The sequence below is a fragment of the Phyllosticta capitalensis genome, assembly GCF_038381095.1.
Source record: "Phyllosticta capitalensis strain CBS 128856 chromosome Unknown BKA78scaffold_2, whole genome shotgun sequence".
NCBI classification, from domain to species: domain Eukaryota; kingdom Fungi; phylum Ascomycota; class Dothideomycetes; order Botryosphaeriales; family Phyllostictaceae; genus Phyllosticta; species Phyllosticta capitalensis.
The window spans coordinates 3,765,913-3,778,250 of record NW_027117440.1 but is presented as its reverse complement, the minus strand read 5'-3'; the positions used below and the strand labels follow the sequence as shown (position 1 = coordinate 3,778,250).

General features: G+C 56.5%; 6 protein-coding genes across 6 annotated transcripts; 1 reads left to right on the top strand and 5 right to left on the bottom strand.

Moving 5' to 3' along the window:
- Positions 1–228: 228 nt before the first annotated feature.
- BKA78DRAFT_293245 (transferase family-domain-containing protein) lies at positions 229–1,705 on the bottom strand (the record flags this gene model as incomplete). Its single annotated transcript, XM_066886182.1, has 3 exons — positions 229–916; positions 940–1,117; positions 1,171–1,705. 3 exons carry the CDS (start codon positions 1,703–1,705, stop codon positions 229–231), a joined length of 1,401 nt encoding a protein of 466 aa, XP_066748631.1.
- Positions 1,706–2,840: 1,135 nt separating this feature from the next.
- Positions 2,841–3,993, bottom strand: BKA78DRAFT_246284 (arsenite translocating ATPase ArsA; the record flags this gene model as incomplete). Its single annotated transcript, XM_066884200.1, has 3 exons — positions 2,841–2,883; positions 2,946–3,535; positions 3,604–3,993. 3 exons carry the CDS (start codon positions 3,991–3,993, stop codon positions 2,841–2,843), a joined length of 1,023 nt encoding a protein of 340 aa, XP_066748630.1.
- Positions 3,994–4,232: 239 nt separating this feature from the next.
- BKA78DRAFT_263555 (putative SNF2 family helicase/ATPase) lies at positions 4,233–8,158 on the bottom strand. Its single transcript, XM_066885441.1, has 4 exons — positions 7,887–8,158; positions 7,689–7,832; positions 4,672–7,638; positions 4,233–4,620 (listed from the first exon to the last, which is right to left on the bottom strand). The coding sequence occupies exons 1-4, from the start codon at positions 8,001–8,003 to the stop codon at positions 4,492–4,494; spliced, it is 3,357 nt and encodes a 1,118-aa protein (XP_066748629.1). The 5' UTR covers positions 8,004–8,158; the 3' UTR covers positions 4,233–4,491.
- An 81-nt stretch (positions 8,159–8,239) lies between these two features.
- Positions 8,240–9,147, bottom strand: BKA78DRAFT_91049 (uncharacterized protein). Its single transcript, XM_066893951.1, has one exon. It carries the CDS (start codon positions 8,907–8,909, stop codon positions 8,448–8,450), a length of 462 nt encoding a protein of 153 aa, XP_066748628.1. The 5' UTR covers positions 8,910–9,147; the 3' UTR covers positions 8,240–8,447.
- On the bottom strand, positions 8,747–9,991 carry BKA78DRAFT_91039 (ubiquitin-conjugating enzyme/RWD-like protein). Its single transcript, XM_066893950.1, has 3 exons — positions 9,682–9,991; positions 9,321–9,413; positions 8,747–9,211 (listed from the first exon to the last, which is right to left on the bottom strand). Exons 1-3 carry the CDS (start codon positions 9,842–9,844, stop codon positions 8,958–8,960), a joined length of 510 nt encoding a protein of 169 aa, XP_066748627.1. The 5' UTR covers positions 9,845–9,991; the 3' UTR covers positions 8,747–8,957.
- Positions 9,992–10,388: 397 nt separating this feature from the next.
- Positions 10,389–12,151, top strand: BKA78DRAFT_91034 (uncharacterized protein). The gene is made up of 2 exons (XM_066893949.1): positions 10,389–10,731; positions 10,785–12,151. Exons 1-2 carry the CDS (start codon positions 10,499–10,501, stop codon positions 12,037–12,039), a joined length of 1,488 nt encoding a protein of 495 aa, XP_066748626.1. The 5' UTR covers positions 10,389–10,498; the 3' UTR covers positions 12,040–12,151.
- Positions 12,152–12,338: the final 187 nt, after the last annotated feature.

Below are 12,338 nucleotides of genomic sequence, written 5' to 3'. Positions count from 1 at the left end.
TCCTCGCTTAGCCGCGCGCGCGCCTAAGTCGCCGCCGCGCCCTCGACCCTCTTGCAACACCACCTTTAGCACGTCTAGCTTAGTAACGATTATCGCCACCTCTTTTAGCCCCGTCTACTAGGTTCGTGATACTCTAAGCCTCGACGCGACCTTACTATCACCGCCGCGTAAAATGTCGCCTTTCAGTTAGAAGAGATCCGCGAGGAAGCTACAGCGACTATCTCTATCCTAAAGACCGCGCGGATGAGTATACTTCGCTAGCTCCTTATCGGCCATCAACCTCTCCATGCAGCTCGTCTCCAAGAAAACACCCAGCTCGAAACCTTCGGTCGGGTCGTCTTTTGGACGACGTGGATATCTGAAAAGGAATCCGTCAAGCGGCGTATTTGGCCAGCGGACCGCCTTTGGCAATCCAAACCCAAAGTCATGCTCTTGGTATGTGCTCATTTGGCTCCAGTCGGTCATGGCCATGTCAAGGCCCATGAAAGTGTCGACATAGGTGTTTGCCTTTCTGTCGACGCTCGAGATCCAGTCGCACAAACCTTTGACTGCAGCTGGCGACAGCTGTTCCTGGATCGATGGCCGAATGGTCGACACGACGTGCGGGAGAGAGCCGTCGCCGAGCAGCTCGCTGACCTTCATGTCTACCCTCGGGTACATGACGACGTTTCCGAAGTAGCGTGGCGGGAGGGCCGGCTCGAGGAGCTTGCGCGCGTTTACCGTATGTCCAAAACGCGTCGTTGCTGACATTTCTGGCTTGAGCAGAGGCAGTCTTGCACGGATCATGCAGCGCATATCGCATCGTAGCTGCCGACGACATTCTGCCCAGGGAGCTTTGCATCTTCTTTCAGACGAGCGATCCCGGCCGAGGGAAAGTGAAATATCACTTGTGACAGCGACGGCATCTTGAAGTCCTCTGGCATGGGCGGCATGTCTGACAGTTTTTTCAGGGCAGACTTGTCCGCCAACGCTCGTGCGAACGATGATGCTTCCTTGACTGTCGAGAACAAAGGTGAGCGATCGAAAATCACGGGATCGATTGGCGTTGGCCGTTCGCCTTCCGATACGCGACGAGCATTTCCGGCCCATTCGCAGAGGAATCCGTCGATACCAGCTCCTATGGGAAGTCAGCGATGACATTTGACCATCACGAGAAGTGTCGACGCATACCATCGGCGCAATTGTGTTGGACCGCAACACCGAGGATCAAGCCACCCCGGATGAAGTTTGCCTGCACAACCAGAACTTTGTTGTCGTCGTCATCGCCTTGGGTCGGGATGCCCCAAACCTGCTTTTGAAAAACAGCCGAGGGGAACAGCGCGCCGACGTCCAACAAAGACAGGGGAAATTCCTTTTTCTCAAGCATCTCGTACGACGGGAAGTCGTCTTCGTGCTCGTCAAGCCAGTGTATGTTGAACGGGACGGTGTTTGACTCTTCTTTACGGATGAAGAGCCTGTTCGAAGACTCGTCGTTTCGGAGTGATCCCCTGAGACATGGGTACTGGCTCAGCGTCACCTGAAGACTAGACCGCAGCTTTTCGATGACCTGCTGGCGGTCCACATGGTCTTCAAGCTTGTAAACAAGAGTGACGGGGACGTATATCTTCGAAATGATGTGGTCGAGATCACTGAGTGGAAACTCCTCCGTTCCCGACTCGTTTGCCGGATCGCTCGAGCTGACGCGAAGCGTCTCTTTTCTGGCCATGTTGAGGAGAGTTGGAAAAAAAGTGCGCCAGAAACATCTACAAGGACAACTTGATCTTTTAAAAGAAAAATCTCTTCTACATCAAGCCCCGCAGCTGGTCCATTCATTTCCTTCTTCGACAGTAATCAAAAGTGGAGCAGATTCCAGTTGCATGCGGCATATAAGCCGCTGATCCATTGAGGTGAGGAATCTCGCGCAGTGTTAGCCAACATGTCCTCGGTAAGCATACAGAATAGGAAACAAAGTCGAAAAGCGAGGGTCAATCGGCTCCGCAGATCAGCGAGCACTGGTCCGCTCGTTCCGACGTGGAACATCAGCAACATGTGGTAGATGCTCGTTGCATTCGTGTTCCGGGAAAGACCTATTCAAGACGATGACATGCGTCTTGATCGGCATTGGTCGGTCGCGAGGACTGCTTTATTGTTTGGCCCCCGCATACAAGGCCCTTGGGTGCTTGTGAGCTGGACGTGACTGTCGACATTCACCAAACACGAAGATTGCTCCGTCGTTTCCAGCATCTTGCAACAAAACATCCACAGGGTCGCAATGCACCCTTGCAATTCGTCAAGCCGTACGTTCTAACCCGTTGATATCGACGGTGCAAGCTCCAACAGGGTTCGAAATGCACAAGTCAGGGCAGGGAGGATCCATATGATCTCCATAAGATAAAAATCAGGACGCGATTCCGATATGGTGGTCTGATTACGGAATTTGCACCGGGGTTCGGGTTTTGCTGGTCAAGATGCGCAGGCCAGACAGTGCTGGCTAAGATGGTGGTGTATTGGCATGCGGAATGGCGAAAGAAAAAGTAAAGGCACGACAGAACTGTGAGCAAAGTATGTATGGGAGTGTCGTCATATTACTGCTTCGGGTCTGCAGGGCTTCAGAAGTTTTGCTCTGCATCATCTACTCGTCTAAGGTAGTCGAGTCGCAGAGCGCAGCACGTTATCCCCGAGCCGAAATAGCGGAGCTGGCGCCATTTCAGTCTCTCAGCACTCGTCTTCTTGGTGTATTGCATGACGCGTGACTACTCCAATGTTCGTCTATCCAGCATTCTTTTCTTGCCTTTCATGGGTATCTCCGTCTGTTACGAACACGGCGCCGCATCAACGGCCGCCTTGCCACCAGTCCAGGCTCATTGTGGCGGCTGGTAGGGCGTGACGAGCATTTCACTGAATCTGTTTCCAAAGTTAGCGCTTGATCGAAAACAACTGCCACTGCCCTCCCGAAGTGCACTCACTTTTCCAGTTTCTCCTTGCCGCGGACCTCCTCGACCAACAGCGGCATCCGGACGACGTTGAAGTCCTCGTAAAGCTCCTCGATCTGATCCAGGTACTTCTTCTGCATCTTCCGCCTTGCGCCGCACTGCTCGCAGGAGCTGCCGTCCTTTGGAAACAGCAGCTGGTTGACAACGATCGAATGCGTGTCGATATTGTAGCTGGAAAGCTCCTGCACCATACGCTCCGTCTCATACAAGCTGAGGAACTCGGCAATGCAGACGCAGACGAACGTCGTCAAATCCGCATTCTTGAACTGCTGATTGACCTCAGCAATGGTCTCGCGCAGGCTCTCCATCTTGCCCATCAGCTCCTCGAGCGACTGGCCGCCGGGCAGGCCGCCGCGGGCGCCGAGCATGGAACTCAGCATGGGGCCAAATTGCGACGAGAGCTGGCTCATTTTGGCGAGGGCCTTTTCCATGACGGTTGGGAACTGCAGGAAGCGCAGCGTGTGGCCGGTGGGCGCCGTGTCGAAGATGATGACCTCGTACGAGAGCGACTTGACCTGCTTGAGCACTTCGGCGAACGACATGGCTTCGTCGACGCCGGGGATCTGGTGCGGGCGCGCTACGTGTCAGCGCAGGCTCATTCTCATTGCAACCGTCTTCGCGAGCTACTCACGCTGAACGCCAAATCCTGCATGGCACCGCCCAACGGGCCGCCTCCAGCACCAGCATCGCCTCCCTCCCCACTCGCCAGCAAATCCTGAATGCTACCATTGGGATCAATCTCCATGGCACTCAGATTGTCAAAACCGTTGACCTTGCGGGCATCCTTGCCAAACTTCTGGTTGAAGGCGTCGCTGAGGTTGTGGGCGGGGTCGGTCGAGATGAGGAGGACGCTCTTGCGGTGGCGGGCCAGCTGGATGGCCAGGCTGCACGACGTCGTCGTCTTGCCGACGCCGCCCTTGCCGCCGACGAAGATCCACCGCAGCGACTTTTGCGCCAGGATGCTGTTGAGCGTCGGGTCCATGGGCGCGTCGTCGTCGACGTGTGCTACGGCCGAGGACATGGTGGTGGATGCGATTGAGGCGGGGCGCGTTGAGGTGCTCGAGTTGGGCGGGGTTCTTGGGGCGTCGAGGTCGGAGGTTTGGTTTGGATGAGGGACTTGGCCGAGAGGTCAAGGGCGGGCGTGTGTGTCGTTGTCGGTCGTGGAAGTTTCCAGGTGTTGAAGCTGTGAGCTTGGATCTAGCGTTGTGGCGTCATGCATCCCACCCCATGCGCCACAGCAACTGCGCCACCCGCAGAACGAAGAAATTCATGTCATCCATTGCAAAGAGTCCGCGCCAATGACTCTGTTTCTATACCGTACAAACTCGCGGTCCACCCTCCTCTAGCAAAGTCCAATCTGACCCATGTTCGCACAGCAAGACGATTGTCTCGAAAAAGCAACATCCCCAAAAAGCACTCTTGGCCCCGATGTCGAAAGAAACGCCAGAACACCATGGCCCTCATTCAGGGCAGAAACCATGCGACTAGAAAGGACATTGGCAGAAAGACTGCTCATCTTTTACTTCCTTCCCCTGCCCCTACCCTTGCCGCCCCTGGGAGTCGAGCCGTTGGATCCGACACTGCTGGCACGAGAAGCCGACGTGGAGGTGCCTTTGCTGCCGCCGCGGACATTGTCGAGAGCCTTGTTCTGTGATCAGTTAGCAAGCATGTTCAGTTGCGCTCTTCGGAGTCTGGGTACCTTGACGCCATTCTTCATCTTCTTCTTCGTGTGCGCCTCCTCGTCCGAGTCGTCATCGTCATCCTCGTCAGCGGCGCGCTTGCCTTTGCCGGTGCCGTTGGTCGCCTTGCCTCCGTCACCGTCAAATTCCCGGACCACCGTGGTCAAGAGCGTGTTGCAACGACGACTAATCTCGACAGGAGTGCGGCTCAGGAAAAACCAGTCGAAGCGGAACAAAGGCGACTCGCGAATCTCGTCGCGAATCTTGTCGTAGATGCCCTCGGAGTCGACACCGTACTTGTCGAGCATGACCAAGAGGAAGCGGTCCTCCTCCTCGGTGTACACCTTCTTGTTCGTGGTCGAAACCGAGTAGTTGAGCTTGAGCTGCTGGAGCGGAGCGCGGTACATGCTCAGCTTCTTCCTAAGAAGCTGGCGTTGACGGTCAATCTTGCGAAGGCGCTCCTCGCCCTCCTCAATCGCAGCAATGTGCTTCTCCCAGTTGTTAATGTCCTTGTACTTCTTCCAAAACACCTTGGCGTACTCCTCGATTTCCTCGGCCGTCTTGCCGTCGACCTCGTCCTCGATGGCCTTGTAGTTCTTTCGTCCGTATTTGGCGGAGCCGTTGATGAACTGCTGGAAGTCACGCCTGTTCCAGTCGGCAAAGCCCTCTGCCGCCAGCCGCTCCTTCTCCTCCCGTTCGGCTTCGGTCAGGGGCTCCGCGTCGTCAATTTCCTTTTGGTCCAACTCTTGCTCGGCGACGCGGGCTTCAAGATCTTCCTCGGTACCTTCTTGAAGCGGAGCCTTGAGGTTGTTCTCCTTGCGGTACCAGGCCGTCTCCTTGTCCTGCAGCTCTTGCAGGCGAGAGTTGAAGAATTGGTAGTCGTGGATTTGAATCTGCTTCGGCGCCCGAGGGATCTTGGGCCGCGTGTCGGCAGTCCGGCCGCCCGTCATGAGAGCCTGGCGGTAGTATTTGTCCATCGAATAAGACTGCTCTTTTCTCTCGCGCTTCGTCGGATGAATCCAGTTGATGCCAATCTCCTTCTTCTTGGTGACGAAGCTCTGGCCGTTCCACTCGTATGCCGAGTCGGTGCTAAAGTTCTGCAAGTCGTCGATGCCGAGCTTCTCGTACTTTGCATTGAGCTGGGCCGTACGTTCCTCGCCACGCTTGAGGATGGCATCAATGTCGTCGTCCGTCACCTCGCCGTTGCTTCCAAAGGTGCCGGTTCCGCCTTGAGATTCAAACACCTTTTCAGCACCGTGCTGAATCATGTTCAACAGATCCTCCTTTGACTGGGCGGCCTTGGCTGGCTGCTGGGCGCGACCTTGTTGGATGACGAGCTGGTCAAGACGCAGTTTTTGGGCTGCGCGCTCGAGGACCTTCTCCTCGATCGCGTTCTCCGTGACAAAACGAAAGACGACCACTTGTTTCGTCTGGCCGATGCGATGGGCGCGGTCCATGGCCTGCAGATCGGCTTGTGGATTCCAGTCGGAGTCGAAGAGGACCACAATGTCAGCACTTGTGAGGTTGATGCCCAGGCCACCAGCGCGAGTCGTCAAGAGGAAGAGGAACTTTTCAGAACCTTCCTTGTTGTACTCGTCGATGGCGGCAATACGGTCCTCGTGCGCTGTGGATCCGTCGATACGGCAGTACTGGTAGCCACGCATGACCGAGTAGTCCTCGAGAATGTCGAGCATGCGGCTCATCTGGGAAAAGACGAGGACTCGGCTACCCTGCGCCTGGAGTCGCTTGAGCAGCTTGTCAAGCATAATCATCTTGGCCGCGTTGAAGACCAAGTGCTCATCCGTGGTGTATGGCGGACCAGGTTCGGCGCCGTCGAAGAGGTACGGGTGGTTGCAGCACTTCCGGAGCTGCATGACAATGTTCAAAAGCCGCGTCTTGGACTCCTTCTTTCCGCCGGCGCCGTTGACGGCGTCAATGTCCTTCTCCAAAATCCTCTTGTACCACTGAACTTGCATGTCCGACATTCCAATGTACAGATTGACCTCCTTCTTTGGCAACAAGCTCTTTTCCACGTCGCTCTTGACACGTCTGAGCAAAAACGGTCGAAGGACCTTGTGCAGCTGTTGGACGACCTTGTCCTGGTCTTCCTTTTGGCCAGAAAACCACTGGTCAAACGCCTCTGAATCACCGAAGACATCGGGCAGCAAGAAGTTCAAAAGCGCCCACAGCTCATGGAGATTGTTCTGGAGCGGAGTTCCAGTGATCAGGAGTCGGTTCCGGGAGTTGAAGAGACGGATAATCTGGGCGAGAGAAGACTCCTCGTTCTTGATGCGGTGAGCTTCGTCAATAATAATGTACTCCCACGCAAACTTCTTGAGATGCGTCTTCTCGCGCAGAATCATCTCGTAGCTGGTGATGCAGACATCAAAGTCCTCGCTGAGCAGCCGCTCGTTGATCAGCGCTGCTCTGTCTTCCTTTGCGCCCTGAAGCACGAGCACGTTGATTTCGGGAATCCACCTGGCAAACTCGCGCTTCCAGTTGTCGAGCGTAGACTTGGGCACCGTGACCAGAAAAGGGCCGTGGATGCCGCGAACGAAGCGGAGGTAGCCCAAAAAGGAGATGGTCTGCAGAGTCTTGCCGAGACCCATTTCGTCGGCCAAAATGCCTGAAATACCGTTTTCGTGGAGCGATATGAGCCAATTGAGACCGGCAATCTGGTAGTCTCTCATCTGGCCTTGGACGAACGGAGGAGAGTCGCGGAAGATGGTCGTGTCTGCCGCAATGCCGTGCTTTTCCTCCCTAAGGAGCTCGGCATCTTCCTCCTTCTCAGTCCTCCTGCGCCTCTCGCCGCCAGCACCGCCTTTGCGGGAGGGACCCTTGGACGCCTTCTTCGACTCCTCCTCGTTCTGCCGGTCTATCTCGGACATGATTTCCTTGACGCGCGGGTTCGGGTTCGTGTCTATGAAGTGGCGGAAGAGGTCGGTGAGTCCGAGAAGGTAGCGGAAACGACGGATCGAGTCGTCGACCTGGGAGCACGTCAGAAGCTGGCGCGGTGAAGCGGTGCGGGACGACAAACCTTGGACTCTCCCAAACGATCATGCTTCTTGCCGAGGACGCTTTTGCGCAGCTGCAAGGCTTCGGAGCGACGCTTGCGACCGTCTGTGGGAGCTCCATCGCCGGCATCGCTCGTGGCGGCAGTGTTGAGGTTCGAGTCGGAGTCCTGTGCGGCGATTAGCGACGCGACGGCGGCACGCGGCCAAAGAAACACGCGTACCGTGTAGTCCGGCGTGTCCTGGTAGTCGGTGTAATCCTCGTTGTTGTCGGGAGCGTCGACCATGGACACGTCGGCGGTGGAGGCAGCTTCAGAGTTGCGGTTGCGCGAGGGCGCCATATTGCCCGTTTGGGCTCGCGTGAAATTGTTGGCGGAACGTCTGAGGCGATTGCAGGACGAAAGCTATCGCAATCGCAGGCGGACGAGGATGGCGAGGGTGGTGGTGTTGACGAAAGGGACGCGCGCAGAGTTTGAGGAGGGATTGGGGGGTGTGGGTGGGAAGAATAGCAGCAGAGATTCACGCACGACTAAAGGAAGGGTCGGACGCGCTTACGCGCCTGTGATTTGCCCGAACCCTCACCGCCCGCCCTCTTGGCCATGACCTCTCTACCCACCCCAAACAAGCTCGCTTGCTCCCACCTGGACAAGTCTTTGGCTGCTATCAATCCACTCCTCTCCCCTCGCCGCACCGCCAGCTTCTACGCTTGCTTCTTGCTTGTATCGGTTGCTCACTGCTCCATTTCGTCTGGTTGTCGTCTCGCCAAAACTACGTCATCGAATTTCCTATTTGGGGAATTTTTTTGAGAGCTCCAGATGACCGACCAACACTGTCTTTTGTTCAAATTGTGTCTTTTCCGGCGAGACTGGCGTGAGTATTACCAGTCTAAGTATCTTCCAACTCTCAATTCCATGCGCAACCTTCCTGCCCGTTCTCGAGGCCCGACGCGAGGCATCAAGGCCCAAAGTGCGGACGTGACCATTACCGAACATGCGCAGAGTCTCAACAGACATACCAACTGGAGCAAGTTGAGCTTGTAGCATAGAGGATCTCAGACAGAAAATCCACCACATATTCCTCTCGCAGTTGCCAACACGTGGTCGACCCGCACATAGTCCAATAGCACAAGACCTCACTAGATGCAGACCAAATGCAGTGAATATCATGACACCAGGAACGCCGGCCCATGCATGCTCTCTGGACGCCCCCAATCCCTCGACATGTAATCCCCTGTCAATGCCGGCCATACCCAAAAAGACCTCGTCCGAATGCCGCCAACCATATGCACCTCAAACTCATTCCTCCAGGCTATCTCTGACGCATTTCCTTACCCTCTTCTTGAATTCCTTGGTGTCCTCGCGCCAGAGGCGACCCGCCTCGACATTCGCAGGGGACTCGTCGTTTGGCGACGAAAGCATCGAGATGACGGAGAGGAGGATCGTCTCGGGGGTCTGCACGGGGGACCAGCGCTCCGCAGCAGATTCGTAGCCGTACTTGTCGTCACCTGGCGGGTGGAGGATGGAGATGCAGACTTCGCCGCTCGGGTAGACTGGTCGGCGTTAGTGTGTCCTCGCAGAGTCGTTGCCCCTTTCTCGGGCGTCCAATCCGGTCTCCGACTTGAAGCGGACTGTTGCAGACTGTGGCTGGAGCGGACTCACTGTTGGGGTGGAAGATGGGAGTTTCAAACTTCATCTTTGGTGGCAGCAGAGGATATTCGGTGGGGAATGAAAGCCGAGCCCTGAAAAAGCCGCCTGTGTGGAATTAGCACAATCCGAAGAGGTCGCTGTGAGAAGGTGGTCATGGGTATTTCATTCTGGCCTCCGACTCGAGCGCATCGCAGCTTGGACGCGGGTTGCATTTGCTCCGGGCCACAATGTTTTCCCCGTCCATGTTGCCGAGCTGCTCTGCGTTGACGCGCCGCGGAACCATGGTTGACAGTTGACGTCTCTGCCACCCCACTGTTGCCCCTCGTCGACTGGTGTTGGGCCAGGGCAGACAGATGACCCTAAAAACACTCACCACCGTAGAATTTGCAGTCGTCGCTGATCATCAGCATGACCTCCCACTCAAAGACGTTGTTTTCCACCAAGCCGACGCTGATGCCGGGAATGTCCTTATCGGTCTGCATTTGCTTGAGTTGGCGACCGAGGAGACCGGCGGCGGCGGCAGTGGACGAGGCCATTTTGCGATGGCGTGTAGAGTCGAAGGTGTGCAGACGTCGGCCAGGGGAGGATCGAGACGGGCCCCGGGAGGTACGGCGAGGTTTTATTTGAGTGGTGGGAGGTTTCGGGGCGGGCGAGCGAGGCACGCGAGCCAGAGGGCGTAGTTCCTGTGGAGGAGAGCGAGGAGAGCGAGTAGGATATGACGTGCAAGCCAGTTGGCGTGGTGAAGCTGGACAGGTGGTGTTGCAAAGTCGAAGGTGTGTGGTAGTGCGGAGGGGAAGAGTACGAGTGGAAGTGAAAGGTCGAAGACTGGGATGCTGCACTGGACATCTGCACGCGCTGTCGTGGGCCGCCCCGCTTTGCCGCCGCGCAAGACGGACGAACCGCGGCCAACCACACGCACGACATCATTCATCACTCTACCTACACCAAAACCACATGTCCTGCCGCTGAAAAAGATCTTGACACTCTCGGCAACTGTGAAACCACATTGGCACCGCGTCTGAATTGAAAGAAGAATATGTGCATCGGATATCCTCTCGCCTGCCGGTCGATGGCCTGAATTACATCTTTCCCGTTGGTCGACCAGCCTTCTCAATCTGGCGGCCACGATGGATCAAATGTGTGCCCACACTCCAACAGCCGCTGCGGGTCTGCGTCGGTGAGGACCGTCGATGAGCAGGCGCGCCCTCTCCTTTCTGCCACGACTTGATGCAAGAGCAACACCAAAAGCGCGCCTTCCTCGGCCATGGCCCGCAACAACAGACTCCTCGTCGCCCGCCGCGCCTCTCCCCCTGCACCTCTCCCCACGTCTCACGACATCATCAGCCTCGTTTGGTCTTATCTCTGCGTCCTTCTGTTCTGCCAAAGCCAAGTCTGCGCTGGGGAGCATCCGTCGGTGGTCAAGGTGCGTCTTCAACTGCTTCCTTCGTCTCAGCAGCTCGACTGAGTTGAAAACAGGTATTCCTATTCGACAAGTCAGAGCCATCATCAACTACGGACTGCAAGCTTCACTCAGCCATTCATGACTCCAGCGGCCAGAAACCCAGAGTCGACTTCATTCACTTCGCCATCCAACAAGGCTCCCCTCCCCAACCATCGCATCGCTCTCGAAATGGCTTCGTTGCCCTCCCTCCCTCCGCTTGGCCCCATCGTCTTGCAGTTTCCCTTTGGCTTTGACGCTACTTTGGATGCCGGGCCGTCGACCACTCGTCAGGAAGACGCTTCAGACAACAAGTCCATGTCCGGAGACTCATCGATGCGCAAGGTCGCTTTTGCTCGCGCCGAGGCCAGCTCGGAGTTGGGCGGCGACGCAGCTGTTCCCGAGGCCGTACCTGTTTCTGAGCCCGTCTCTGTCCCCGAGGCCGTCACGGCGCCTGAATCTACCGCAGTTCCGGAGGTCGCGGCGAACGAAGTCGTTGCTCCTCCTGAGCCGGTGGTCACAACGGTGCCTGCGCCCGAGGAGACTGTCGTCAATGAGGTCCCGACCGAGTGCCCGACCAAAAAGGTCGAGACAGTCGAAGCAGCCGAATCCGTCCCTGCTGTTCGAAGAGCTTCGACCGTCGTCGTCACGGTGCCCGCAGAGGCTGCTGAAGAGCAAAGTGTCGCTGCTACCGAACCTCGTCCCCTCAGTCGGAAATCCACCACAATCACGATTACCGTCGCTGAAAACGAAGCCGCTACACCTCCTCGCAAGGCCAGTCTTCCGACTCCCAGGGCTCAATTCGTCAACGCCGAGTCTGTCGAGGCTCCTGTCAGGTCCGAAACGGTCAAGCTGGAAGGCGGCACTTCAGTCACTGTCACCGAGGCGCCCCCTGTCAAGGAGACCAAAAAGAAGGCCAAGAAGGTAAAGGCCAAGAAGGTCAGGGTCGTGAAACGCGTACGCGTCATGAGCCTCTGGCGTCGTATCCTCGCCAAAGTCATGCGCAAGAGAGCCGAGCAGAAGGCTGAGAAAGCGATGGGGGTCGATGGAACTCTCTCGCCGCAAGATGCGACCGAGAATTCTGTCCGACCAGGTCTTGATGGCTCCGTCAACAGGCGCCCTGAGCCAGAAGTTGCTTCCAATACATCTGAGATGCGTACATGCGACTCGTCTCGGGTTGCTGTCGACGAATTCTTCTCTCACGACGGCGCGACCCAATCCGATGCGCAGAACCCGACCGACGCTGCATCCTCGCGCCAAGAAACATGCACAACATCTGCCCGTGGGAGTTGAGGGCATGCGTGGAGGTCGGACCTACGACGCTGACTTGGGAGTATGGACTTGGACTTGCGAGGGCTGGGTTTGTTCTCGATGTTTATTCTTTTCAGCGATACCCTAACAGCCCTTTTTCTTGTCTTCTTTCGCCTGTTACAGTCTCCTCTGATATTGATCCTGTTCTGTCCTGGTTCATCTCTTTAGTCTGTGTCCCATTTCGATTGGCAATGCAATGATCCTGCATGCCTCCTGGTTCTCAGAGCGACGGTTGTTGTGAAAGCCAAATCTCTTGCGCCCCAATCCTCCGACACCATGCC